General features: G+C 47.5%; 1 protein-coding gene across 1 annotated transcript; it reads left to right on the forward strand.

Annotated features, from left to right (window-relative positions):
• Window positions 1-13,460: 13,460 nt before the first annotated feature.
• ICAM2 (intercellular adhesion molecule 2) lies at window positions 13,461-27,329 on the forward strand. Its single transcript, XM_081218534.1, has 5 exons — window positions 13,461-13,569; window positions 22,670-22,774; window positions 24,606-24,872; window positions 26,016-26,336; window positions 26,995-27,329. The coding sequence occupies exons 1-5, from the start codon at window positions 13,563-13,565 to the stop codon at window positions 27,171-27,173; spliced, it is 879 nt and encodes a 292-aa protein (XP_081074660.1). The 5' UTR covers window positions 13,461-13,562; the 3' UTR covers window positions 27,174-27,329.
• Window positions 27,330-27,392: the final 63 nt, after the last annotated feature.

Here is a 27,392-nt window from a genome sequence, read left to right on the forward strand (position 1 = left end):
TAAACATGTTAATTTTTAAGTGATTTTTTTTTTAATTCTGTGCCATTGTGTCTTCTCTGTGGACAGTTAATTGTTTGATGGGTCTGTGTTAATTGTGTGATACAATCCTCTGTAGAACCTAAAATCCTCTTTTTAGCTTTATATTTTATAAACTGCCAGATTGTACAATTTTATGTGTATTTTTAAAGCTTGATGTGAGGGTATCTAAGTTCAATGGCCTATTTTTGTACCTCCTGTACAGTTTTATAATTCTGCTGATTGATAATGGCACCTTATGTTGAACCAACCACAAATAAAAGTAGCTTTAGATTTGGAAGCCAGCTCCATCTTCTTAGAGACTTGACCACCGCTCTCAGACCAGGGGGTCGTTCTTGGCTGTCTTCCGGGGTAGGAGTCTGGCTGGTGGAGCGGGAGCAGTGGGCTTAGCCGGTGGGAGGATGGACGGGAGGGGTGTGTTTGTTTACTTGCTGGTGTTCATGACAGGGTCCAGGGGCTGGAGAGTCCTCCTTAGTTTCTGTGGGCAAAGCTTCCTTGAAACACTGCAGGAAGTCCCCCAAAGTATTGATTTGGGCTGAATTCCAGGAAGGTGGCCATGTTGGGACAGACATGCCTCCTGATGAGGCCGGGTTTGGGGCAGGTGTAAATAGGTTATAGGACCGGGAAATCCACAAGGGGAAAAACACCAGGGAGGTAACTCAGCCAACACAGCTACAGGAAAGCCACGACCTGTGCGTGTCAGAAGCACATAAGACATCTGCCCAGACGCCAAGGAATGAACTCAGCAGCTGGTCTGTTGGATTTTAGGATCCTGCCAACATGCTTTCACCTTCTCTTACCCCATCCACTCTGGTGAAATCAGAGGAGGCTCTGCTTTCTCTTGCACCACCAGGAGGAGCTGTTCACAGGAGGACCCCGAGGGCCCACCGGCCCCAGGACAGCGTAGCAGGAGCTCTGCGTGGAGGCTGGCTCCCTCTGCTCTGCCAACCAGCGTCCCATCCCCCTACTCCCCACCCCCACCCCCGCCCAGTGGGCACCAGGAGTGTACCTGAGAGCCGTGGACACACCCTCTGTCCGAAGCACTGGTCCTTGGATGCAGCCAAATCCAAGGGAGCACGTGGGGCTTCAGGACCCTGTTGGCACCTGCTGGCTGCTTCCTGTTGTTGCTTGATGGCAGCAGAGACAGCTCTTGGGTTCCCCGCAGAGCTGTTAAGCCAGGGCTGGGATCGTGTTCTGGACTGGCTGGTAGCACCCTCAGCTGCCCCTGAGAACAGGGAGAGGTGCAGGCCCTCAGGAGGGAGGCCAGCAGGTGGTCAGGCCAGGGCCACAGTCTCAGGGCACTGAGGTAGGGTGTGTCGCTTTCATGCTGAGTCAGGGTAGGGCTGGGAAGAGGATTTTTTTTGTGAGTGTTTTTGTTATTAAATATATGTGCAGATATACCCAACTGTATTCCATCAGTGAATGTACTTATTTGTACTATCTTTCTATGTTTGTCCCATCTCTCTCATGTGTGCTAGACCCATGCCGTAGCTTCACGAGACCGTAACAGCCAACATCACAGCCCAGCCTGCTTGCCCTTCCCGTGGGGCTGGGCACTGCACTGGGCCGTCTGTGCCCCAGTGGCTGGTGGGCCTCATTCCTCTCTCTCCCTGCAGACCAGTATTTCCCCAAGATCAAGAACATTTAAATGAAATTAGAGCATTCTTTAACACCATACACAAAAACAAGCTCAAAATGGATTGAAGACCTAAATGTAAGGCCAGATACTGTAAAACTCATAGAGGAAAACATAGGCAGAAAACTCTCTGACGTAAATCACAGCAAGGTCTTTTTCAATCCATCTCCCAGAGTAATGGAAATAAAAACAAAAATAAACAAATGGGACCTAATGAAACTGAAAAACGTTTGCACAGCAAAGGAAAGTATAAACAAAACGAAAAGATGACCCACAGAACGGGAGAAAATATCTGCAAATGATGTGACCGACAAGGGATTAGTCTCCAAAATTTACAAATGGCTCATGCGGCTTAATACCATCAAAACAAAGAACATTTAACATCCTTCACTTTGGTGAGAGACTGCCTAGACCCTTTGCCAAGGCCAAAAATCAGGTCATGAGCCCGTGTCTGGGCCAATGAACTGTGGACAGAGGAGCAGGGCTGGTGAGACCATGGCAGCCCCCGGGAAACCATGTTGGAAGACGGCAGGGGTTCCCGGGGGAAGTTGCCTGAAACAGGAGGGGCAGGGCGGGCAAGAGAGCAACTGTGTAAATAAACTTGGCCTCTGAGAGGGCTGGCAGGTGAGCTTCCCTGCCCCCTCCTCCCTGAGCCTCTCCAAATCCACCTTCCCCTGCCCAGCCTTCCTCAGTGATGTGGATGAAGCCACAGAAATACGCTCAGCAAGTTTGCTAGCAGGCAACGCAAAGCTAGAAAGAGTAACTAATCACCAAGACGATACATGACCCAATTAGGAGTCGAGAAGATATCGGGAAACCGGAATACTGAGCCCAAAGAAAGGTGATGGGAAATGTGTCAGACCTTGCCATTGATGATGGGGCTGGAGGTGGAGGGCAGGGCCGTGAGGCGCCTGGAAAGTGTTGTGGACTTTTTTTTTTTTAAGATTTTTTTTGATGTGGACCATTTTTAAAGTCTTTATTGAATGTGTTAGAGTATTGCTTCTGTTTTTTTTTTTTTTTAATGTTTTCGTTTTTTGGCCCCGAGGCATGTGGGATCTTAGTTCCCCTACCAGAAATTGAACCCGCACCCCCTGCATTGGAAGGCGAAGTCTTAACCTCTGGACCGACAGGGAAGTCCCTGTCACAGACATTTGAAGACACGGGAGTTTGGCCGAGAGAGATGTGGGGGCAGCTGGTGGGCTGTCTGTCGTGGGCTGACACACGGATGTCTGTCGTGTGATGAGCAGGCTTTGCTGTCTTGCTCCAGGGAGTCTGAGCTGGAAGAGGGGGAGCAGGGTCCCCGACAGAAGATCTCGGCTCCTGGAGGGAGGGCTGCCTAACAGCTTGAGCCTCCCAGCAGGGCCAAAGGAGGATTGCAAGTGAGCGAGTGGAGGAATCCAACAGAGGGGAAGGGCCTCACCCTGAACAGACGAGGGGAATTCTTCTTTGGGTCAGAGGTTGAACTCGGGTCCCTTCCAAATAAGCATCTGTGCCTGAGGCCCACCCCTCCCTGTTATGAGTTCCTGGAAAAGGGCTGCGCAGTGGATGTGAATCACAGGAAGTGGGGAGGGGAGGCGCCCAGAAAGAACTGTTCACGATGGGGTGGGGTGGTGTAGCCATGCTCCAGGATTCTCCAGGGGCGTCCCCTGCTCCAGACGAGGTGCACTGAGAGGTGGCTGGTACCAGGTGAGAGAACCAAGGGCCACAGCTGACGCATCGAGGACAATTTCCCAAAGTTTGTAGCTTAGAATACTAGTTCCAAGGGAGATTAAACTTAGAAAAAAAGGGCTCAATGACCAAATAAGTTCAGGAAATACTGAATTAAATAAAGATTCCCTATTCACTGTAATACCATTCAGAGGCCTTTCACATGCTAACGGGATGTTCTCCTAGAGGGGATATACCCTTATCTCCAATTTTTGCCTTTAATTAAAAAAAAAAAAGAAAAGAAGAGGGGTGTTTGGAGTGGCAGAAATAATGCTATATTTTCATCAGATCTTGGTTTCCTCTTTCCGGATACCCAGGAAGATAGCAGTCCCAGCCTCCCTTGAAGTTAAGTTAGGACATGTGACTAATTCCGGCCACTGGTCCATTTAAGAGCCGGCACGACACTCCAGTGCTCTCCGTTCGACTCAGTGATGGGCCATCGTGGAGGCACAAAACAATCACAGAGTCACCTGACTCAGAACAGACTTCTCATCAGCGAAACAAGAAACCCTTGCACTCGGCCACGGAAATGTCTGGGTTCATCACCACGGCTGAGCTGAGCCCTCCTGACTCAGACAGTAGGTACAGGTCCAGGGAAAAGGCCACTACATATGCCCGGGAAATGTGAGGCCGATGCTGGACTGTCTGCCTTTAGCAGGATCGAAAGCTGGTGCTCTCAGATGATGCAAGGGCGCGGAGAAGAGGGATTCTCTACCTGCTGCTCTGACTTTCCCCACCAACAAATAACATGTTTGGCCCTGATGGTTGCCTGGACTGGCTTACCTGGATGGTTACCGTGCTGGGGCAACACCTGATGCGATGTAGGCTGAACGCAACTAGGGGAGGTGGGTGGGGCAGGGAATAGCGCATCCCCCACTGCTGTCCCTTGGCACAAGGCTGCAGGGTTTGTGGTGGTCTTTTCCCAGGGGCTGGGATGGCCAGGTTGGAAGGGAGGGGTGGAGGGTGAAGATGGAGAGGAGATGCCTTCTCCTCAGCACCCAGAGCAATTTTATAGGAGGAGTGAAGCGGGGACAAAGGGTCAGAAGGTAGGTAACTTACCCTTGGCCCCGCGAAGTGTGGAGTTGAGGTCTGACCTCCATTCTGGGAGGCTCACAAGCCCACCTTCTTTCTCTCATGCTGCAGAGGGAAGAAACAGGAAAAGCACAATAAAACCGCAATGCTGAAAAACACAATAAAACCACAGCTGTTGCGTAGCAAAGCTGCTCTTCCCCTTGCAGCCTGTGATCCGTGGTGTGTCACTCTAGGTGGCTGGTGACTGTCACAGGGGCTGGGAGGGCAGGCAGAGAGTGGAGAAAGTGTTGGTTGAAAAGGAAGCCCTCTTATGTTGGATTTGCTGTAACCAGAATGACAAAGCCCAGTGCCGTTTTTCAATTGTTCAAACGTTTTTAGCTAAGCCGGTGGTTTTCAAACTTTGATGGTATCAGAGCCATGGTCTGAGGAACTTGGTAAACACACACATGCCCAGGCCCTATCCTGCTTCAACAAGCCGGGGCCTCTGCATTCTTTAACCTCCCGGTGATGCTTATTATAGAAAGAAGTTTCACAAGATGATCATCGTTAATGCTGTGGTGTGTCTTTCACCTGTTAAAAATGACTATATATCAGTTTTAAAATTCAAATTTGAATGATATTGGATATACTTTTTAAAAATATCCTGGTTTCCACAAGCCAGTGCCGGGGACTGAGAGGTAGCTGGTCATCCAGTTCCACGGCGGGGTGAGTTGTCTTACTGCAGCAGGGGTGGAGTGCCGGCTCATCTGATTTGAAAGAATGAGGCCAAGGGCTCAGTCAGGGACCCCCAGGACCCACCCCCAGCCCCCTGCCCTGTCAGCAGAGTGTGATCATGGAAACCTTTGCGATGGTCTCCTGATGCTTGTTTGCACTGAAGTCTGGGTGCGGGGCACGGGGGGAGCCCTTTTAACCTAAAGGCTTGTGTGCTTCCCCTAAGAAAAACGTGCTTCTGTATTTTTTAAACAGTCGTCTCCCCTCCATTTTCTCTGTTTTTATTTTCTGGAACTTTTAACAGTAGAATGTTGGGACTCTGGGTTTAACCCTCCATGTCACTTATCTTTTATTTCTTATATTCCATTTGTTGATTTTTGTTCCTCTTGGAAATTTTCCAAGTTACCTGTGATGCTTTTGTTAGTTTCAACAATCCTTTTTTTTTTTAATGACCCCCCAGATTGCGGGATCTTCGTTCCCCGACCAGGGATTGAACCCAGGGCCACGGCAGTGAAAGCACCGAGTCCTAACCACTGGACCACCAGGGAAATCCCTCAGCCATCTTTTTTTTTAAATAAGTTTTTTTCCTATTTATTTATTTATTTATTTATTTTTGGCTGCGTTGGGTCTTTGTTGCTGTGTGCGGGCTTTCTCTAGTTGTGGCGAGCGGGGGCTACTCTGTTGCAGTGCGAGGGCTTCTCATTGCAGTGGCTTCTCGTTGCAGAGCACAGGCTCTAGGCACACGGGCTTCAGTAGTTGTGGCACGCAGGCTCAGTAGTTGTGGCTCGTGGGCTCTAGAGCACGGGCTCACTAGTAGTGGCGCGTGGGCTCAGTAGTTGTGGCGCACAGGCTTAGGTGCTCTGCGGCATGTGGGATCTTCCCCGACCAGGGCTCGAACCTGTGTCCCCTGCATTGGCAGGTGGATTCTTAACCACTGCGCCACCGGGGAAGTCCCTCAGCAATCATTTTTAATCTCCAAGGTTTCTTTTTTTTTTTTTTTTTTGTGGTACGCAGGCCTCTCACTGTTGTGGCCTCTCCCATTGCGGAGCACAGGCTCAGTGGCCATGGCTCACGGGCCTAGCCGCTCCACGGCATGTGGGATCTTCCCGGACCGGGGCACGAACCCGTGTCCCCTGCATCGGCAGGCGGGTTCTCAACCACTGCGCCACCAGGGAAGCCCTCTCCAAGGTTTCTTGATCCCTGTCCCTTTCTTATGGGGAAATTAGTATTTGAGGAAAAAAATAGACTTTTTTTTTTTAAGTGTTTTTCAGTTCCCTGTATTATCTCTGTATCCTTTGAGATCATCATTTTTGTTTATCTTGCTCTTTCCCAAGTTGCAGATTTTCTTAAATGTCTGGTGATCCTTGATAGGTTACACACACTTAAAAATGAGGCCATGAGTAGGTGATTGAGGCCCTATGTTGGTGGGTAGAGCTTGTCAACTGATGAGCTCTGTTTTTAGGTAACCATATGGGAACCCTTAAATGCCAGCTTGCAGAGGTCTTTGCTCTGGGGTTCTTAAGAGTTTGGAGAAGAATCTTCTGATCGTTGGCCTTGGTATTGGCTACTGCTGTCTGCCCCTCTACATCAGGGGTAGGGAGGAAGGGTCAAATGTTCTATGAACCAACTTCTAGTTAAATCCAGTTCCCACATGTCACTCCCAACCTCCACCCTCCTTCCCTGAGTCTCCAAGTTGAAGCCTCTCTCTGGATCCGTTGGGTAAATCTGCCCTCCTTAGCTACATTTCACTCATGCATAACTGTAGGTGGAGGCAACCTTGGCTAGAGCTGCAGCCTGCAGAGGAAACCTTGTCTGTTTGGGGATGGGGGATACCGTGTGTGCACAGCAGGTGCAAAGAGGGGACACTGGGGGCGTGGATGGGAGAGTGGTTGGCCTTGGGGTCCAGACTGATGCAGGAAGACAGGGATGCAGTCAGAGAAGATTCTGGAGATGAAGAATATGGAGGGAAGCAGTATTGCATGGTGACAAAGTAAGATGTGACTGAAGGAGTGGGTGGTAGGATGGAGGTAAAGACTTGTAGTTGAGGAATGGAGCAGATATTGGCGCTCAGGTGGGCCTTCTGGTAGACACAGTGGTTGCCCAGGGTGACAGCAGGAGTCAGGGGTGGGGGAGGTAGGGGGAATCCTCCATGAACCCCAGGTAGGAGGAACGGCTATGAACTCCAGGTTGGGGAAATGACCTTGAGGTGCAGAGCTGGCACATGAGGGAGGGCTTGCTTCCAGAACGCTGAAGCCATGAGGGGCCAGCCAGTACCCAATGCCCGCCCAGCCCCGAGATACGAGGAATGGGGGAAGAGGCATCCCCATGGGGGGCCCAGCTCCAGTCAGGGCAAGAAAACAAAGGGAGGGTCTGTGCAGGGGTGAGGGATGTGGGCAAATTTCTCTCCAGTAAAACACGTTTCAGGGGGCAAACGGGGAGACTTTGAGGGAGCACTGATCTGGAAATGGGTGAAAGCTCAGGAGCTGGTGGGCACCCAGCAGCTTATACCTCAGGCTGAGGAGGCCCAGGACTCTGCACGTGGGTGGATTAACTCACCCTCCGGTTCTGATTGGATCATTATGGGAAGTGGCTCAGAAGCCCCAGGAGGTTGCTGGGCCCTTGACCTCACCAATGACTGAAGCCCTTTTATTTACAAGAGGAACTGAGGCGGTTCTCTGTTGTTGTGAGAGCACCTGACTGTGGCTGGGTGGCCTCATTACAGCTGCAGAGCTTGCCCAGCGCTGGGGGAAAGGGAGGCCAGGTTCAAGCCCCTGAACTAGCCCAACAAGGTCCGATTGCTGCCACTGGGCCTAGACCCCGTGGCCGTGGCTGTCACCTCTGACCCTGGACACATACTCTAATGGTTAAAAACCATAAACACCTGGTAATATCTAATTGATTTTTTTTTAACTAAAAATTTTTTAGTTGAAGTATAGTTGATTTACAATATCTTTTTTGTTTCAGGTGTACATCACAGTGATTCAGTTATATATATATATGTATCTATTTGTATATATACATATTTATGTATATATACATATATATATATTCTTTTTCAGATTCTTTTCCCTGATAGGTTATTACAAAATATTGAATACAGTTCCCTGTGCTCTAATTGATTTTTTAAAAGTGATCTTTGACTATACTCAAATATTTCTTAAGCTAATACTCAGTCCCCAAAAGAAAACAGCCTCACAGTAAAAAAACAAGTGTATGTCTCTTGGATTTTTGCCTTTGCTCCCTCTAACAAGCCAAGGAGCTGTCTTTGGCATATTTCCTAAGGAAAGGGTTCAGTTTCCCATCTGAGTTCCTAGTAAAGCAACTCAGTTTATTCTCCCCCTTGTAGTTAAGGTTAAAGGAAGAAAAGGGCGGCTGGCTACCCTGACATCCATGCTTTCCAGAGAGCAGGTTCTCTCCCTTCTATGAGAGACCCTCTCAGGCTTGCCCTCCCTCAGCTCTTTGGCTGTTTGATGTTTATGGGTAAACTTGCTGCATCTACATAAATCACCCCCTTTAAAAATATTCTCTCAGGAACCCAGCTCATTTCACACCTCCCTGTGATTGTAGAGGAATATCACCTGCAGCTGACCTAATGGTCAGACATTTTAGACTGGGTGGCAGGACACTTGCTCACTGTGGGCACTAGATGGCGTCATGTGCAGTCACTGTTCCTCCTGTCACCCCAGCATCTTAGTTCAGCAGGTCACCTGCCATGGCTACTGGCTCGTCCTCCCCACTCTGCAGGGTAGCTCCCCATGAGAGGGGGCTGGGCTCCAAAAAGAAGACCAGAGGGCCTGGCTTTATAAACAACTCAAGTCCTTCATGAGCCAGTAGGTTTCTAAGTAATACATATTCACAAACTTTTTTCACTCGAGGACTAAACATAACCAGTGTAACATAACATCATATGTCGGGCCCCTCCCTGTATGGGGGTGATCTTGGGGTCTGACACTCTGTAGACCCATGCAGTAGTCAAGCCACGTACTAGGCTGTCCTTGAGCATAGCCTATAAGCACAGAGAAAAGTACGTGTCCAGGCACCAGCTGTAACAACCACCACAATCTTGGTTGAGTGCTCACCATGTGCCAGGCTCTGACCCAATGTTTTGTAAATCACTATAAAAACCTTTGAAGGGGGCTGTGAGGTGGGCGAGAGGGCCTTAGAGCTTGGTTGTGAGATCCCAATGGCCTGGACTTGAATCTCTTGCTGCTGAATGCCTATTCAATTACCATGCATAGTATGCATACATAAGAAGCACGACCCCATTTTACAGATGAGCAAACTGAAGCTCAGAGAAGTTAAGCAACTTGCCCAAGGTCACACAGCCAGCATGGGCTGAGCAGAGATTCATGCACAGTTCCTTGTAACTCCACTCTGCTAGACTGACCCCGCAATCTCCGTCATTCAGTCTACAGGCCAGTGAGCCTACAGCCTGCTCTAGGAAGCACTAGTTTTCCATGGCCCTGGCCAGCAATTCTACTCCAAATCTCTAGTTTCTACTTGTAGTTGTGATTACCTTGACTTTGTTTAAATTGAGAACACCTTTTCATTCTTACAAAAACAATGTGGTCCCAGGACCAGAACCATCAGCATCACCTGGGAACTTGTTAGGAATGCAAATTCTCAAGCCTCACCCCTATGAAAAGCTCTGGGGCTGGGGCCCTCCAGTGATGCTGATATAAGCTAAAGTTTGAGAACATTTGCTGTGAAACATGTCTCTCATAAAACCAAGCCGCTAGCTTAAGTCTAATTAACATTTATTGTACCTGTTCTTGGTGGTTCAAAGGGGAAGGCACTTAGCAGAGAAGGGAAGGATATAAACAGACATGAAAAGTGATTTGCTCAGAAGCCACAAAATGGGTAGAGGAGGAGAGGGGAGTTGAGGAGGGGGTACTGGCCCAAATGATTCATCAGAACTGTAGCTTTTCTTTTTTTTTTTTTTTTTTGCTACATCACACAGCACGTGGGATCTCAGTTCCCCGACCAGGGATCAAACCCGTGCCCCCTGCATTGGAAGCACAGAGTCTTAACCACTGGACCACCAGGGAAGTCCCTGTATAGCTTTTAAAGCAGGCACACGGGGTTATAGTTGGATGGTTCTGGGGTGGGCCCAGAAGCTGCACTGTGAAAAGCTGCATAGGTGGTTCTGCTCTGCTGTCAAGAATGGGAGCCCTGCCCTAGTGGAAAGAGCTTCGGGGGCTTCACAGCCTGGCTTCAATCAGGCTTTGGCGTCCAGGGGGAGCATAACACTGTTTGTAACATGAAAGACAACACCCTCCCTTCTGAAGATGGACCCCCCCCCCGCTTAGTGTTTCCCTCCCACATGCTGAGTGTCGGGGGTTTGCGGGTGTCTGCTGCCCCTCGTGTGCCCTCTGTGCCCTCTGCCCTCTAACCCCTGTCATCCCCAACACCAAACCGGTCCACACCTCCGTGCCGGCCCCCAGGTTCCTGTGTGAGTTCTCACCCAGCTGTCTGCTCTTCCACCCTGAGTGCTGGTTCTCAGCACTGTGCACATTGGAATCACCTGGAGAGCTTAAAAAACCAACATATACACATACATACGTATACACATGTACCTCTATACACACGCAATATGTGACTCTTGCAATGTACAGTATTTGAGACATACTAAAAATTATTTATCTGAAATTTTTAATTTAACTGGGTGCCCTGTATTTTAGGAGAGTCAGAAATAGTGATGGTGACTACTGGGCCTAGAGCCCTTGGACAGGGGACTGGTCAGTGAGATCTGCTGGGAGTCCAGGCTCAAGCCCACTTCCCGGGCCCTTTTGCTCTTTGTGCCCCCATCTCCAAAGGCAGGATGTGCTTAGCCAGCAGGGAGGTCTCACGGGCCTCCCCCCACCCCCAGCTCCAGGTTATTACAGACCCAGCTCTGATTAGTCGTTATGGGACCTGATGCCAAGTGAGCTGCTGGGGGGCTCTGTCGGGGCTCCTGCACGTGGCCTCAAGCACCCACAATCTCTTTCCGGGCAGTTCCCTCTTTACTCCCCTGGACCGAGGAGTGCCCAAGTGCAGCGAGATGCTATCTCTGACAAAACAAAGTCTGAGATTGGGATTGACGTATGTACACTAATATGTATAGAATAGACAACTAATAAAAAAATGGAGATAAAAATTAAATAATGGTTTAGCATTTCAGCTCTGAGAATAAAAAATATTTATAACAAGTTCTAATAAAATGTATTCATTTCTTTATTAAAAACCAAAGTCTGAATTGTGAAGGAGCAGTGCGTCAGGCACAGCAATCTGCGGTGAACTACGTACACATTTGTATTCATATTTTCCTCATTGCTCTGCAGTTTGGCTTTCAACTACTAAGAATTAAAATGCTGTTGTCGGGGCTACCCTGGTGGCACAGTGGTTGAGAGTCCATCTGCCGATGCAGGGGACACAGGTTCGTGCCCCGGTCCGGGAAGATCCCACATGCCGCAGAGCGGCTGGGCCTGTGAGCCATGGCCGCTGAGCCTGAGCATCCGGAGCCTGTGCTCCGCAACGGGAGAGGCCACAACAGTGAGAGGCCCGCTTACCGCAAAAACAAAAAACAAAAAACAAAATCAAGGGAAGACCTGAAGTTTGGGTACCATTATGCCAACCTTGGAAATCATTTGACCAGGAAGATGGGATGAAGTAGGAAGACAGAAGTGCCCCAGAAAACCTGTCAAAAATAGAGAAAGGAGGGTGTCCCCTTAGAAAAAGGTAAGTCCAGACATAACTCCTGGGGGAAAGATGAATGAGACGCACACCCTAATTTGTGTCTACGACAGATGCTATCAAAACTGTAAAGTCACAAGGGCCCCTCAAAGCCTTGCTGTGACGTCCCCACCCAACGTTCTACGTTGGCTTTGTTTGACCAGCAGTATGACAGGAATATTTCAAAAGAACTTCTATGAAGAAATCAAGGCACAAACGTACCAAGAGTGATCGCTTCAAAGCCAGCAGACCTTCAGCGTTCGTGGCCTTGACTGTCCTGTTGGTCCCTGACGTGATCTGATTTGTGTTTTTGCTGAGCTGGGAGTTTCAGTGGTAGTTATGAGGGGCGGAGCTGTAGGAGCAAAACCTCTGCTTGTGGGTGAGCCCAGCACCCACCTCTGCTCCCAGCTTTGATACTTTTTGCCTATTGTTACAAAGCTACTCTGCCAGGGTAGGTTTTTTAAATTGCTTGGCGAGGTGGCCGATGTGAAAAGATCTGAGAACACGATAGTTGTTAGTTGGTAAGAAGATGTTTTGGGGGGCAGGGCACGTCCAATACAAGGAAGACCCAGCTCTGTGATGTTGACAAGCCTCCTGCAGGGGTTCAGAGGGCAACTCATCCTGGAACTGTCTCATTCATCAAAGGCTCCCAGGAGCGCAGAAACCACACATCAGAAGAGACACTGGAGAGGGACTTCCCTGGTGGTTCAGTGATTAGGACTTGGCACTTTCACTGCACAAGAGCCAAAAGGAGGAAGCATCCCACGTGTCTATTGACTGATAAGTGGATAAACAAAATGGGGTGTATTCGTACAAGGTGGTGTTATTCAGCCTTAAAAAGGAAGGAAATTTTTTTTTCATAAATTTATTTATTTATTTTTGGCCGCATTGGGTCTTCGTTGCTGCGCGCGGGCTTTCCCTAGTCGCCATGAGCAGGACAGGGGCCTACTCTTCATTGCGGTGTGTGGGCTTCTCACTGTGGTGACTTCTCTTGTTGTGGAGCACGGGCTCTAGGCACACAGGCGTCAGTAGTTGTGGCTTGTGGGCTCTAGAGCGCAAGCTCAGTAGTTGTGGCGCACGGGCTTATTTGCTCCATGGCATGTGGGATCTTCCCGGACCAGGGCTCGAACCTGTGTCCCCTGCACTGGCAGGCAGATTCTTAACCACTGCGCCACCAGGGAAGCCCCGAGGAAGGGATTCTAACACATGCTATGACATGGATGAGCTTTGAGGACATCATGCCCAGTGAAATAAGCCAGTCACAAAAAGACAAATACTGTGTGATTCCACTCATGTGAGGTCCCTAGAGCAGTCCAGCTGAGAAACAGAAAGTAGGACAGTGGCTGCCAGGGGCTGGGGGGAGGGGGAGTCAGTGCTGAAAAGAGAGGGGTTTCAGTTTGGGATGATGGTTCTGGAGAGGGGTGGTGGTGGTGATAGCTGCACAGCAGTGTGAATGGACTTAATGCCACAGAGCTGGACACTAAAGATGGTTAAAATGGTCAATTTTAGAGGGCGTATATTTTAACAGTTTAAGACAAGAGGTAATGGACTGAAAGTGAAGTTAGTCTGAAGTCACAGCTGGGACAGGAAGCACGTGACTCCTGAGAGGGGAGTTTGGGCCAAAGCCTGATTATACTTGCTGAACGGGTGGCAGCCCTGCCACAAGCGGCATCTGGAAGCTGGACCCCTGGCTACCCTCCTTCCCCATCGCAGCCACGCCCTTTAGCAGATGACAGGTAAGTTCACATTCCTTGCTCCTCCTCGTTTCCCTCGTGGCAGAGTGGAAAGGGCTTGGGCTGGACTGTCAGTCAATACTTGAGTTCTTGTCCTTTCCCCTCCCTGGGCCTCCACACCCCTCCCCGGCCTCCCTCAAGCCCAGGGGCTGGAGATGCACACAGTTCCCTGTGGCCAGACGGTCCCTGCTCTGCGGAGCTCAGCGTCTCTCTCGGTCCATTGTCGGCCTATTGTTTTCGTGGTTGTTTCCTGTTTTCGTCCTTTCTCTTCCCTCCTCTGCTCTGTCAACCACACAACCAACTTAGAGGTATGGGGCTGCCTCCCTGCCATGGGCCACGTGGGCCCAGGCCATCCAGGAAGTTTCCTTCTAGTTTGCTAAGAGCTTTTATCATGAAAGATGTTGAATATCATCATTTTTTTTTCTAGATCTATTAAGATGATCATAGTTTTTTTTCTTCTTAAATCTATTAATGTAAGTTTTTAGTTTGGGCTCCTTCAAAAATAGAGCCTGGAACAAGGACTTCAGTTCGGGTAGATTATTTGAGAGGTGATGCCAGGAAGCAGGGAGCGAAGGAGCCAAGAGACAAACAGGGATGGAGAAAAAGCCAATTAACGTTGCATAATTGCTGTTGCAGCTGTAGGCAAAGGAAGTTCAAGTTTGTGGGGACCTCTGATAAGTCTACAGGATGCTGCGCAGAATTGCCTTCCCCAAAAGAAGGAGACTGGAGCACGTATCCACCAGCTCCTGTTTCATCTTAGGGATGAAAGTGTTTCATCTTAGAGAACTTAACTCTCCTGTGCTTCTGGGAAACACTAGCGGGCAGATAAGTGACTCCTAAAGCCATTGAAGAAGATCCTGAGGCAAAAAGCAAAAAGCAACATGGTATAAGATTGAGGTGAGACACTGGAGCATAACGTGAGTCTAAGCTCGCAGGAGATTATGTGCTATAAATACAGTGGATGTCAGAGGAGGGCAGAAGTAATGTGACATAGAGCACCAAAGTTTACTATTACCAACAATAATAAGTGACCTATGTAGACTTCTCTTCTGTTGTTAGACCACCTTTGCATAGCTGAGATAAGCCCAACTTGGATATGATGTCTAGTATTTTTAATATACTGCTAGATTTGGTTTGTTTGTATTTTTCTTACTGTTGCATTTATATTCATGAGTGAGACTGGCTTCTAATTTTCCTTTTTCATCCTATTCTTGTCTCATTTTGGTATTAAGGTTACACTGGCCTCATAGAAAGGGTTAGAGTGTGTTCCTGCGATTTCCATTCTCAGAGAGAGTTTTTATAAAATTAGAATTATCTCTATTTAAACTTCTGGAACACTGTCTAGACTTGGTATTTCCTTTGTGGGAAGATTTCAAATTATGGATTTAATTTTTTTTTTAGTTTGTTTTTAATATTCTACATATGAATGAAATCATATGGTATTTGTCTTTTTCCATCTGACTTATTTCACTTAGCATAATGCCCTTAAGGTCCATCCATGTTGTCACAAATGGCAAGATTTCATCTTTTTAAAAAAATATTTATTTATTTATTTGGCTGCATCGGGTCTTAGTTGCATGCGTTGCAGCACGTGGGATCTTTCGTTGTGGCTCGCGGGCTCTTCTTTGTGGTGTGCGGGCTTCTCTCTAGCTATGGCATGGCTTTAATTTCTTTAATAGTTGTAGAACCATTCAGACTTTTTATTTCTTCTTAAATCAAGTTAGGTAAGTTCTATTTTTTCTAAGATTTGGTCTACTTTGTTTCATATTTCTTGACATAAATGATTTATAGTCTTTGTAATTTTTTAATTTTTAACTTTATTGAAGTATAGTTGATTTATAATGTATTAATAAAATTTTCAATTATGGTAAAATACACATAACATAAAATTCACCATTTAACTGGTTTTAAATGTACGGTTTTAAATGTTTTAAAGTTGGTTGTGTTACATTTACACTGTTTTGCAACAAATCTCGAAAACATTTTATCTTGCAAAACTGAAATTCTATACCCATTAAACAAACAACTCACCATTTCCCCCTGCCCCCAGGCCCTGGCAACCACTGTTCTACTTTCTGTTTCTATGAATTTTTTTTTTTTTTTTTGCGGTACGTGGACATCTCACTGTTGTGGCCTCTCCCGTTGCGGAGCACAGGCTCCGGACGCGCAGGCTCAGCGGCCATGGCTCACGGGCCTAGCCGCTCTGCGGCATGTGGGATCTTCCCGGACCGGGGCACAAACCCATGTCCCCTGCATCGGCAGGCGGACTGTCAACCACTGCGCCACCAGGGAAGCCCTGTTTTCTATGAATTTGTATAGTCTTCTTCTTTTTTGAATTATAAGATAACATTATTTTAATTTTTTAAATTGAAGTATAATGTACAATATTATGTAAGCTCCAGGTGTTCTACGTAGTGGTTTGGCATTTGCATACATTATGAAATAATCACCACGATAAGTCTGTTAATCATCTGTCCCCGTATGGAGTTATTACAATATTATTGGCCATATTCCTTATACTGTGTGTTATATCCCTGTGGCTCATTTTATAGCTGAAGTTTTGTACCTCTTAATCCCATTCACCTATTTTGTACCCCTCTCCACTCCTTTCTCTCTGGTAACCACCCATCTGTTCTCTGTATTTATGAGCCTGTTTTTTGTTTGGTTTTATTTGTTTTGTTTTTTATTTTATTTTTTAATTTTTTAATAGATCTTTATTGGAGTATAATTGCTTCACAATACCGTGTTAGTTTCTGTTGCACAATGAAGTGAATCAGCCATATGCATACACATGTCCCCATATCCCCTCACTCTTGAGCCTCCCTCCTATCCTCCCTATCCCACCCCTCCAGGTGGTCGCAGAGCACTGAGCTGATCTCCCTGTGCTATGCGGCTGCTTTCCACCAGCCAACTATTTTATATTCGGTAGTGTATATATGTCGATGCTACTCTCACTTTGCCCCAGCTTTGCCTTCCCACCCCCTGTCATCAAGTCCATTCTCTATGTCTACCTCTTTATTCCTGCCCTGCAACTAGGTTCATCGGTACCATTTTTTTAGATTCTATATATATGCATTACCATATGGTATTTGTTTTTCTCCTTCTGACTTACTTCACTCCGTATGACAGACTCTAGGTCCATCCACCTCACTACAAATAACTCAATTTCATTTCTTTTTATGGCTGAGTAATATTCCATTGTATATATGTGCCACATCTTCTTCATCCATTCATCTGTTGATGGACTGGTTGGTTCCATGTTCTGGCTATTGTACATAGTGCTGCAATGAACACTGTGGTGCATGTCTCTTTCTGAATTATGGTTTTCTCAGGGTATATACCCAGCAGTGGGATTGCTGGGTCATATGATAGTTCTATTTTAAGTTTTTTAAGGAACCTCCATACTGTTTTCCATAGTGGTTGTATCAATTTACATTCCCACCAACAGTGTAGGAGGGTTCCCTTTTCACCTCACCCTTTCCAGTATTTATTGTTTCTAGCTTTTTTGATAATGGCCATTCATTGGCCATTGGTCATTCAATGACCAGCGTGAGGTGATACCTCATTGTAGTTTTGATTTGCATTTCTCTAATAATTAGTAATGTTGAGCATCTTTTCATGTGCCTCTTGGCCATCTGTATGTCTTCCTTAGTGAAATGTCTATTTAGGTCTTCTGCCCATTTTTATTTTTTTTGTGGTACGTGGGCCTCTCACTGTTGTGGCCTCTCCCGTTGCGGAGCACAGGCTCCGGACGCACAGGCTCAGTGACCATGGCTCACGGGCCTAGCCGCTCCGCGGCATGCGGGATCTTCCCGGACCGGGGCACGAACCCATGTCCCCTGCATTGGCAGGCAGACTCTCAACCACTGTGCCACCAGGGAAGCCCTTCTTTTTAACTGGATTGTTTGTGTTTTTGATATTGAGCTCCATGAGCTGTTTGTATATTTTGGAGATTAATCCTTTGTCTGTTGTTTCATTTGCAAATATTTTCTCCCATTCTGAGAGTTGTCTTTTTGTCTTGTTTATGGTTTCCTTTGCTTTTTGCTTAAAAGCAAAAGTTTTTAAGTTTAATTAAGTCCCATTTGTTTATTTTTGTTTTTATTTCTGTTCCTCTAGGAGGTGGGTCAAAAAAGATCTTGTTGTGGTTTATGTCAAGGAGTGTTTTTCCTATGTTTTCCTCTAAAAGTTTTATAGTGTCTGGTCTTACATTTAAGTCTTTAATCCATTTGGAGCTTATTTTTGTGTAGGGTGTTAAGTAGTGTTCTAATTTCATTCTTTTACATGTAGCTGTCCAGTTTTCCCAGCACCACTTATTGAAGAGGCTGTCTTTTCTCCATTGTATGTTCTTGCCTCCTTTGTCATAAATTAGATGCCCATATGTGCGTGGGTTTATCTCTGGGCATTCTATCCTGTACCATTGATCTATATTTCTGTTTTTGTGCCAGTACCATACTGTCTTGATTACTGTAGCTTTGTGGTATAGTTTGAAGTCAGGGAGCTTGATTCCTCCAACTCCGTTTTTCTTTCTCAAGATTGTTTTGGCTATTTGGGGTCTTTTGTGTTTCCATACAAATTTTAAGATTTTTTTTTGTTCTAATTCTGTGAAGAATGCCATTGGTAGTTTGATAGGGATTGCATTGAATCTGTAGATTGCTTTCAGTAGTATAGTCATTTTCAGAATATTAATTCTTCCAATCCAAGAACATGGTATATCTCTCCATCTGTTGGTATCATCTTTAATTTCTTTTTTTTTTTTTTTTTTTTTGGTACGCGGGCCTCTCACTGTTGTGGCCTCTCCCCTTGCGGAGCACAGGCTCCGGATGCGCAGGCTCAGCGGCCATGGCTCACGGGCCCAGCCGCTCCGCGGCATATGGGATCCTCCCGGACCGGGGCACGAACCCGTATCCCCTGCATCGGCAGGCGGACTCTCAACCACTGCGCCACCAGGGAGGCCCATCTTTAATTTCTTTCATCAGTGTTTTATAGTTTTCTGAGTACAAGTCTTTCGCCTCCTTAGGCAGGTTTATTCCTAGGTATTTTATTCTTTTTGTTGCAATGGTAAATGGGAGTGTTTCCTTAATTTCTCTTTCTGATATTTCGTTGTTGGTGTATAGGAATTCCAGAGATTTCTGTGCATTAATTTTGTATCCTGCAACCTTACCAAACTCATTGACTAGTTCTAGTAGTTTTCTGGTGGCATCTTTAGGATTTTCTATGTATAGTATCATGTCATCTGCAAAGAGTGACAGTTTTACTTCTTCTTTTCCAATTTGGATTCCTTTTATTTCTTTTCTTCTCTGATTGCTGTGGCTAGGACTTCCAAAACTATGTTGAGTAAGAGTTGCAAGTGTGGACGTCCTTGTCTTGTTCCTGATCCTAGTGGAAATGCTTTCAGTTTTTCACCATTGAGTATGATGCTTGCTGTGGGTTTGTCATATATGGCCTTTATTGTGTTGATGTAATTTTTGTTTTTTATTTGCCATGCCATGCAGCTTGCAGGATCTTAGTTCCCTGACCAGGGACTGAACCCACACCCTCGGCAGTGAAAGCTCAGAACCCTAACCACTGGACTGCCAGGGAATTCCCATTTGGTTTTTTTTTAGATTCCACATATAAGTGAGATCATACAGTATTTGTCTTTCTCCGTCTGACTCACTTCATTTAGCATAATACCCTCTAGATCCATCCATGTTGTCGCTAATGGCAAGATTTCATTTTTTATGGCTGAATAATACTCCACTGTGTAGATATACCAACCACATCTTTATCCATGCATCTATCAGTGAACACCACCAACAGTACACAAGAGTTCCCTTTTCTCTACATCCTTGCCAATGCTTTTTATTTGTTGTCTTTTTGATGACAGCCATTCTGACAGGTGTGAAGTGATATCTCATTGTGTTTTTGATTTGCATTTCCCTGATGATTAGTGATGTTGAGCATCTTTTCATGTCTGTTGGCCATCTGTATATCTTCTTTGGAAAAATGTCTCTTCAGGTTCTCTGCCCATTTTTAAAAATTTTTATTTATTTATTTGGCTGTGCCAGGTCATAGTTGCGGCATGCAGGATCTCTAGTTGCGGCATGTGGGATCTAGTTCCCTGATCAGGGATTGAACCTGGGCCCCCTGCATTGGGAGCGTGGAGTCTCAACCACTGGACCACCAGGAAAGTCCCCTCTGCCCATTTTTTAATAGGGTTTTTTTTTTAATGTTGAGTTGTATGATTCTTTGTATATTTTGGCTATTAACCCCTAATTGGATATAACATCTGCAAATATCTCCCATTTAGCAGGCTGCCTTTTTGTTTTGTTGATAGTTTCCTTCATTGTGCAAAAGCTTTTTAGTTTGATGTATTTGTTTATTTTGCTTCCCTTGCCTGAGGAGACACATCCATAAATTATTGCTAAGACCAATGCCAAAGAGCATGCCGCCTATGTTTTCTTCTAGGAATTTTATGGTTTTGTTTACTGGGATTTTAAAAATTATTATTACTGGTTCAGTTACATTCCTGGTAATAAGTCTGTTCATATTTTCTATTTCTTCCTGATTCAGTCTTGGGAGATTGAATGTTTCTAGGAATTTATCCATTTCTTCTAGGTTGTCCATTGTATTAGTTTATAATTGTTCACAGTAATCTTTTATGACCGTTTTTATGTCTGTGGTGTTTTTGTAACTTCTCTTGGTTCTGATGAGTTTGGCTAAAGGTTTATCAATTTTGTTTATCTTTTTGAAGAATCAGCTCTTAGTTTCACTGATCTTTCCTATTGTTTTTTGTTTGTTTGTTTGCTTTTAGTCTCTATTTCATTTATTTCTACTCTGATCTTTACTATTTCTTACCTTCTACTAACTTTGGGTTTTGTTCTTCTTTTTCTAGTTCCTTTAGGTGTAAGGTTAGATTGTTTATTTGTATAGTCTTCTTTTTAATCTTGTAGTTATGTAGTTATTTTTATTCCTAATAATGTTTATTTGTGCTTTCCTTTGTTTATAAGTAAATTTCAGCAGAGATTTGCCTATTCTACTGTTTTTTTCAAGGAACTAACTTTTGGTTTTGTTGATCCTGTGTACCATATCTTTATTTTCTATTTTATTGATTTCTCTTCTTTATTATTCTCTTCTGAGTTTACTTTTGGGTTTACTTTGTTGTTCTTTTTATAACTTCTTGACTTCTTACTTAAATTGGATACTTATTTCATACACTTTTTTAATACAAGCATTCAAGACTATAAATTTCCCTTTAAGTACCACTTTTGATGCATCCAACAAATTGTAATCTATGATATTTTCATTATCACTCAAATCTAAGAATTTTAAAATGTGTCATTTATGCTTTTTTCTTTGACCCATGGTTGAGTATGTTTTTAAATTACCAAATATATAGGGGTCTTAAAACTTATCTTTTTGATGAATTTGTATTCTCTATAGGTGCAGATCAAGCTTTTACATTGTATGTTTCAGCTCTTCCATTCATTTACTGATTTTTTTGTCTGCTTCATTATTCATAATTGAGAGACGTTGTATTAAAATTTCTTGCTATGATGATGGTTTTATCTCTTTGTAGTTTCTTCAAACTAAGTGCTTATAAGTTTAGAACTATTATAATTTCCTGATGAATTGACCCTTTAATGTAGGTATTCACTGTATCCCTAATAAATATCAATGTTTTTGTCTTAAAAGTCCTCTTTGTCTGATATGAATAGACCTTTCCTGGCTTTCTTTTGGTTAGCTTTTGCCTGGTATATCTTTTTCCATTCTTTGACTTTCAACCATTCCATACTCTTAATCATTACATGTGTCTTGTAAACAATGTGGAACTGGGTTTTCTGTTTAAATATTTTAAAAATTGAATCTGAGATGAGAATTTAGGAATGACTGAGTACATGACTTCCACTAAACCCTGCTAAGAACTGAGTTTAAAAGCCTGCATTTTCAACAACAGTCCATAGTCGGTAAGAACTCTAACCCAGAAGGTTGCCTTCAAGGTAGTGTGTTTGAGCTTTTTTTTTTTTTTTTGGTAGACTTTTTTTTTCTAAGAGCAGTTTTAGGTTCACAGCAAAACTTAGGGGAAGGTAGAGATTTCCCACAAACCTCCTGTCCCCACGCACGCACAGCCTCCCCCATTACCAACACCCCCCCGCCAGAGTGGGACATTTGTTATGACTGATTAACCTGCATGGACACATCATTATTGCCCACAGTCCATAGTTTACATTAGGGTTCACTCTTGGTGTTGTACATTCTATGGGTTTGGACAAATGTATAATGACACACGTGCACCACTGTAGCATCATACAGAGTAGCTTCCCTGTCCTAAAAATCCTCTGTGCTCTGCCGATTCATCCCTCCCTCCCTTGAATCCCTGGCAACCACTGATCATCCAACCAACTACTCATCATTCCTAAATTCTCCCCTCAGTTCTATCACCTAATTCACCTGAGCCCCAATTTCCTCAGATGCACAATCAAAATGTGTAGATTTGGTGTGATAATTAAATGAGATAATGTATTAAAACCTTAACTTAGTCCCTAGAAAAGAATAGGCGTCAATTAAATGCTAGTTTCCTTTTCCTTCCTCCTCCTCTTAGTAATCTGAAATCACGTTTGGCTGAGAAAAGAAGAGAAGAACGTGCCCAGGGACAGTGTGTATCACCAGAAATCTAAGAGCAGGGGAGGATAGGGGGCAGAGGAAGGAGGTAAACATCCAGCTATTGCCTCCCAAACCCTATTTCCAACTTGGAAAATCCCTACCCAGAGAGGACTCCCACAGTGTGTCCTGTGGGATTTGGGGCTCCCCAGATGTGAGGCTTGTAGGCAGCGCTGTCCTCTGTGTACACACAGCGCACGGGAATCCTGTGTGCACACACATCACTCACACACACATGTGCCCCCGGCGCTCCCCCCATCTGCCTGGCTTATCAGCTGCTTCCCAGCTTCCTCTGCCTGGCTTCTTATAGACCTGGGACCCTGGGAGCCGGCCTTCCACGTGGCCTCCCCAAGACCACTCAGATAACGAGAGGAAATGTGGTCATCAGCTCACAGAAGGCTGGGGGTTCCGGCTGCGGCTCCAGGCCACCACTCCCTGACCTGCGCCCTCCATCTCTCTCCAGGCGGTTCTCGGCTGTTCCCTGTGAGCCCTTGGACGCCACTCGAGATGTCCCCTTTTGGTGGCTGGGGACTGCTCTCGGCCTTTCTTGCCCTGCTCTGCTGCACAGGTGAGCCTGGGGTTCCTGACTGGGTGCGTGCCAGCCAGGACCCCCTCCCCTTCAGGCAGGGAAGGGGGTCCTGGTCCTGAAGTCGCTGAGGCTTTGAACACAGAGGCTGTCCACCATGGGTACAGGATGCTGTGCCAGCCTGGCTTCCCCATGACTCTGGGCAGCGGGTAGGGGTCCTGGCCTTTTGGGAACCAGACCCCATAACTTCATGGTGTGTGGATGTGGCAGGCTGTGGACACTAAATGGGGAGGTGACAGGAGGCTGGAGTTCAAGGGCAGGTGAGGGCATGCCCCAGCTAGTCTTCAGAGGTGGCCCAGGGGTCAGCAGAGGGCAGCAGAGGGCATCGCCTTGTGGCGACCATGAAAGCGAAAACGAAGCCCCTTCCAGGAGGTCCAGGGGACCGAGAAGGAGAACGCCTCCGTGTGCTGAGCGCTCTGTTTTGGACAACCTGCCAGGTGCTTTCACGACAACCCTGCAGGAAAGGGATTACTAGCCCATTTGACAGATGGAGAAACTGGGGCTCAGAGAGAGAAAGCACTTTGCCCAAGGCAACACAGCTGGTACCTGGCAAACTCAGGTTTCAAATCCAGCTCTCTCTCCCTGCAAAGCCCCTCTTTTGCCCCTTCATTATATGCCACTAGCTGAGGGCTAAGTGGGGGTGCATGGATGTGGCAGGAGCACAGGACACAGGACGGGCCCAGCTGGCTGGGATCAAGGACCTTCTGGTCATCACCGAGTGGGAGGTGAGTGCCAAAGGCCTGAAATGCTTCGTGCCTGAAACACTTCTTGGCTCTGCGCCACACACAGGGTATTGTGCTGAGCACAAAGGGAAATATGCGAAATCTGGGCCTTGCCTTCTAGAAGCTCCAAAATGTCCAAGGGAGAGTCAGCATGAATATGAGTCATTCGCAAGGTGGTCCCATTACCTTCCTGACCTCGCCTCCTCCTCCTCCTCCTCCTCCTCCTCCTCCTCCTCCTCCTCCTCCTCCCCCTCCCCTCCCCCTCCTCCCCCTCCTCCTCCTCCCCCTCCTCCTCCTCCTCCTCCTCCTCCTCCTCCTCCTCCTCCTCCTCCCTGAGCTCCAGCCACCTGGTCTCCTCCCCACCCAGGGTCTCTGCACTGGCGGTTCCCTCCCCCGGCAGATACCTGCCTGCCGGGCTCCCCACCCCCGACCTCCTTCATTCTTTGCTCAAATGTCGGTGTTTCCGTGAGGCCTGTGCTGACTACACTATTTAACACGGCAACCCCACCCCACTCCCTATTTCCTTTCCTAGGCATTTACCACCAACTGACAAGCTGGCTAGTTCACTTGTTTATTATTGTCTGTCTCCTTCACCGCACTGTGAGCGCCGCAAGGGCAGGGTTTGGTCTGCTTTGGTCCCAGCTGGATCCCCAGAGCCTAGAACAGTGCCTGGCACACAGCCGGTGTTCCAAAAGGATTTGCAGAAGAGAGGAAAGGAGGGAGGGAAGAGTTGAACCCATGGCCATGGGGGCTCAGGGGACACAGTCCACCTCCATTTCAGAGAGGCCTTCGTGGAGGAGGGGACATTTGGGCTGGGCCTCGTAGGTCGAATAAGATCCCTCTCCATGGAGACAGAAGATGTGCATGAGAAAGACTAATCTGGAGGCAACGAGCTGGAGGAACAGCAACCAGAGGCAGGGAGACAGCTGCAGGGGGGTCACAGTCTCTTTGGTCTAGACCCAAGGTGATAAGGTCTGAATAAGGGGAGAGGACAGAGGGGACCTCTACCCCTTAGCAGACTGCCCGCCGTGGGCAGCTCCACTGGGCAGGGCGGCAGGGACTTCTGCTGCCTAGTGTTTCTGGTCTTCCAGGGTCTGGCGAGGAGGCATTCGAGGTACGCATGTGGCCAGAGCAGCTGATGGTGGAGTCCGGGGAGTCTCAGGTGATTAACTGTAGTACCACCTGTACGCAGCCCAACGCCGGTGGTCTGGAGACCACCCTACTCAAGACTCTCCTGGAGGAACAGGCTCAGTGGAAGCTGTATGAGGTCTTCAACATCTCCCAGGACACAGATGTCATTTGCCATTTCACCTGCTCCGGGAAGCAGGAGTCCAAGAGTCTGAACATCAGTGTGTTCTGTGAGTGCAGCACCGCGGGGCCCTGCTCCCCTAGGCCAGAGCCTGTGTCTACTGAACGCACGCAGAGCTGCTCTGTTACTGCTGCTGGGTGCTCTTGTTGTGGCCCCCACTTCCCTGGGCTCCTGGACCCAGTCCATGGGCTCAGAATCTTCTCACACCCTCCCCTGGCCTCCTTGAGCCTGTTGGCAACCCTGGTTTTGAGGTTTGCTCAGAGGAGGACAATCCAAGCAAGGTTTGGACAAATCTAAAAGTTGTTCCCCATGCCGTGCTGCGGTCTCCTCCTCGCGTGGTAGCACCCCATCACCAGAACACCCCGCACCCCATGACAAGGAGTGGAGGCCCCATCAGGAGGGCTGGTACACTCTGCAGTAGCCCACTGGCCTCCCGGAGAGAAGGCTGAGGCGTGGTTTTATCTCCCCCTGAGGGCCCTTGACAAATGTGTGATCATCACACACATACCTGCCCAGAGGCCATGGAGACCTTGGATAGACTGGGATTCTCTCAACAGCTCAGCACCAAGGGTATCGCTCGAAACTGTCATCAGTGGATCAGATGAATAGAAAGATGTCCTAAATCTAACATATTATCCTGGGGTAATGGGGGCAAGGCATTCTAGTTCAAAAAGGAGCCCAGGGTACCACCGAGTTTAATAGCTAAGGCCTAGAGGTAGCTCAGAACCCGATCCTGAAGAACCAAGGCAGGTCTGACTCCAGCCTCCACCTCTGAAGTGAAGAATCTCACAACTCATGGTCCAGTTCCAATGAGTACTCCCTTCTAAGTCTCTCTCAACATAATTATCCAACCATTTAATTTTTGAAATTTGTATTTAATTTTTGGAGAGGAAGGAGACAGATCCAGAACTTTTATATCTTTCTAGTTGACTGTACAGATTCTGGACCTTTTCTTTGTAGACACCAGGCTACCTCCATTCTTGTCCATTCCAGAAATCATGTCCATAAAACAACCACCCAGTACATCCTTCACCCTGAACTGCTTCCTCCTTCCTCTCTTTACACTGTAGAGCAGCCAGGCCCCAGCCCACTTCCTGAGAACACTGTGGTGACGGGGATGGTCCTGGCTGGGTGGAGCCTGCTGGAACTGCACCCCCATCCTGACCAGACCTCGCTTCCTTCTTTCCCTCAGACCCTCCAAAGCAAGTGCTGCTGAAGTTATGGCCCACTTTAGTGGCTGTAGGGAGATCGTTCACCATCCAGTGCAGGGTGCCCTCTGTGGCACCCCTCGAAGGTCTCACTGTCACCCTGCTCCGTGGCAGTGAGATCGTATACAGCCAGACCTTTGTGGGGACAACACTTTCCCCCCAAGAGGCCATGGTCACCCACAACACCACGGCTCACAGGGAAGACGACCGCCACAACTTCTCCTGCCGGGCCGAGATGGACCTGCGCTCTCGCGGCGGGGACCTCATTCACAGCGTCTCAGATCCCCAGGCGCTCGACGTCTATGGTGAGGGGGAGCCCCCGGAGGAGGGGGGAAGGAGAGGGCGTTCACTTTCAGCCCCTCATGGGAGGAAAACGCCTTTGCCCCACTCTCTGCCAGCTCAGGGGGCGGCACCCAGGAACTTGATCCCAAGAGTTCCCTGGAGCTCTCTCCAAGTTGCCAGCTTGGACCCCAGCTAGCTGCTTGGCCATTAACAAGCTGGGTGACCTTAACCAAGTCAAGCTCCTCTCTCTGGCCTTGGCCCCTCTCTGCAATGACAAGTGTAGCCTGACTGACCCTTAAGATCCCCTGGAGCCCTGCTGTTCTGTGACTCTAGATGACCTAGATGTTCTCTGTCTTCTGAGAGTTTGGTAGAAGCTCCCTCAGCTCTGCCCAAGGAGGGGCTCGGCCTGGACCATGCCATTGTCCAGGCTGTGGTGTCCAGCAACCACGTGCTGGTGGCAGGGGGACATCTGCCCTCACGGTCTCACAGAGGCCCAGCTGGTGGCCTGGACCCCGGCCCACCTTTCCTCTAGTTGATATACCAGTTGCCCCTCACCTCTGCAACACAGGGTGACTGCAAAATGACGAGGGTGGGTGGTGATGGATGGACCTCTACCCCCCCCTTTGGCCCTGGCACCTGGGACCAGAGGACTTCTAAGACCACTGCCCTCTCCCTCCCCAGAGGCTGCACAAGACAACCAGATGGTGATCATCATCACGGTCGTGTCAGTGCTGCTCTTCTTGTTTGTGACATCTGTCCTGCTGTGCTTTGTCTTTGGGCAGCAGTGGCACCAGAGGCGGACAGGTACCTACAGGGTACAAGCTGCTTGGAGGAGGCTGAGGTGGGCCTACCGGGCATAGCCTACGTGAGCGGCGTGGCCACTAGCATGGCAGCCACTGGGACTCAGCATGTCTCCTTAGGGCTGTGGTTCAGCCCTGGCTGAAGGACCATGACAAGCAGCAGAGGACTTCAGGGACCCTTCCTTTTCTAGTCTGAATACAAACACCTGGACTTAACCCTGAGCCTCAGTGTCTCCTCCTGGGAATGGTCAGGAAGGGAGCCACCAGGCCCGGTTGGAC

This window comes from Mesoplodon bidens, assembly GCF_964165515.1.
Source record: "Mesoplodon bidens genome assembly, chromosome: 19".
Lineage (NCBI taxonomy): Eukaryota > Metazoa > Chordata > Mammalia > Artiodactyla > Ziphiidae > Mesoplodon > Mesoplodon bidens.

Excerpts from the sequence above, each read along its gene's own strand:
- ICAM2 (XM_081218534.1), top strand. Across the intron at positions 22,775-24,605 it reads TGCCCTGCTCTGCTGCACAG|GGTCTGGCGAGGAGGCATTC; the intron begins GTGAGCCTGGGG and ends CTGGTCTTCCAG. Across the intron at positions 24,873-26,015 it reads TCTGAACATCAGTGTGTTCT|ACCCTCCAAAGCAAGTGCTG; the intron begins GTGAGTGCAGCA and ends TCTTTCCCTCAG.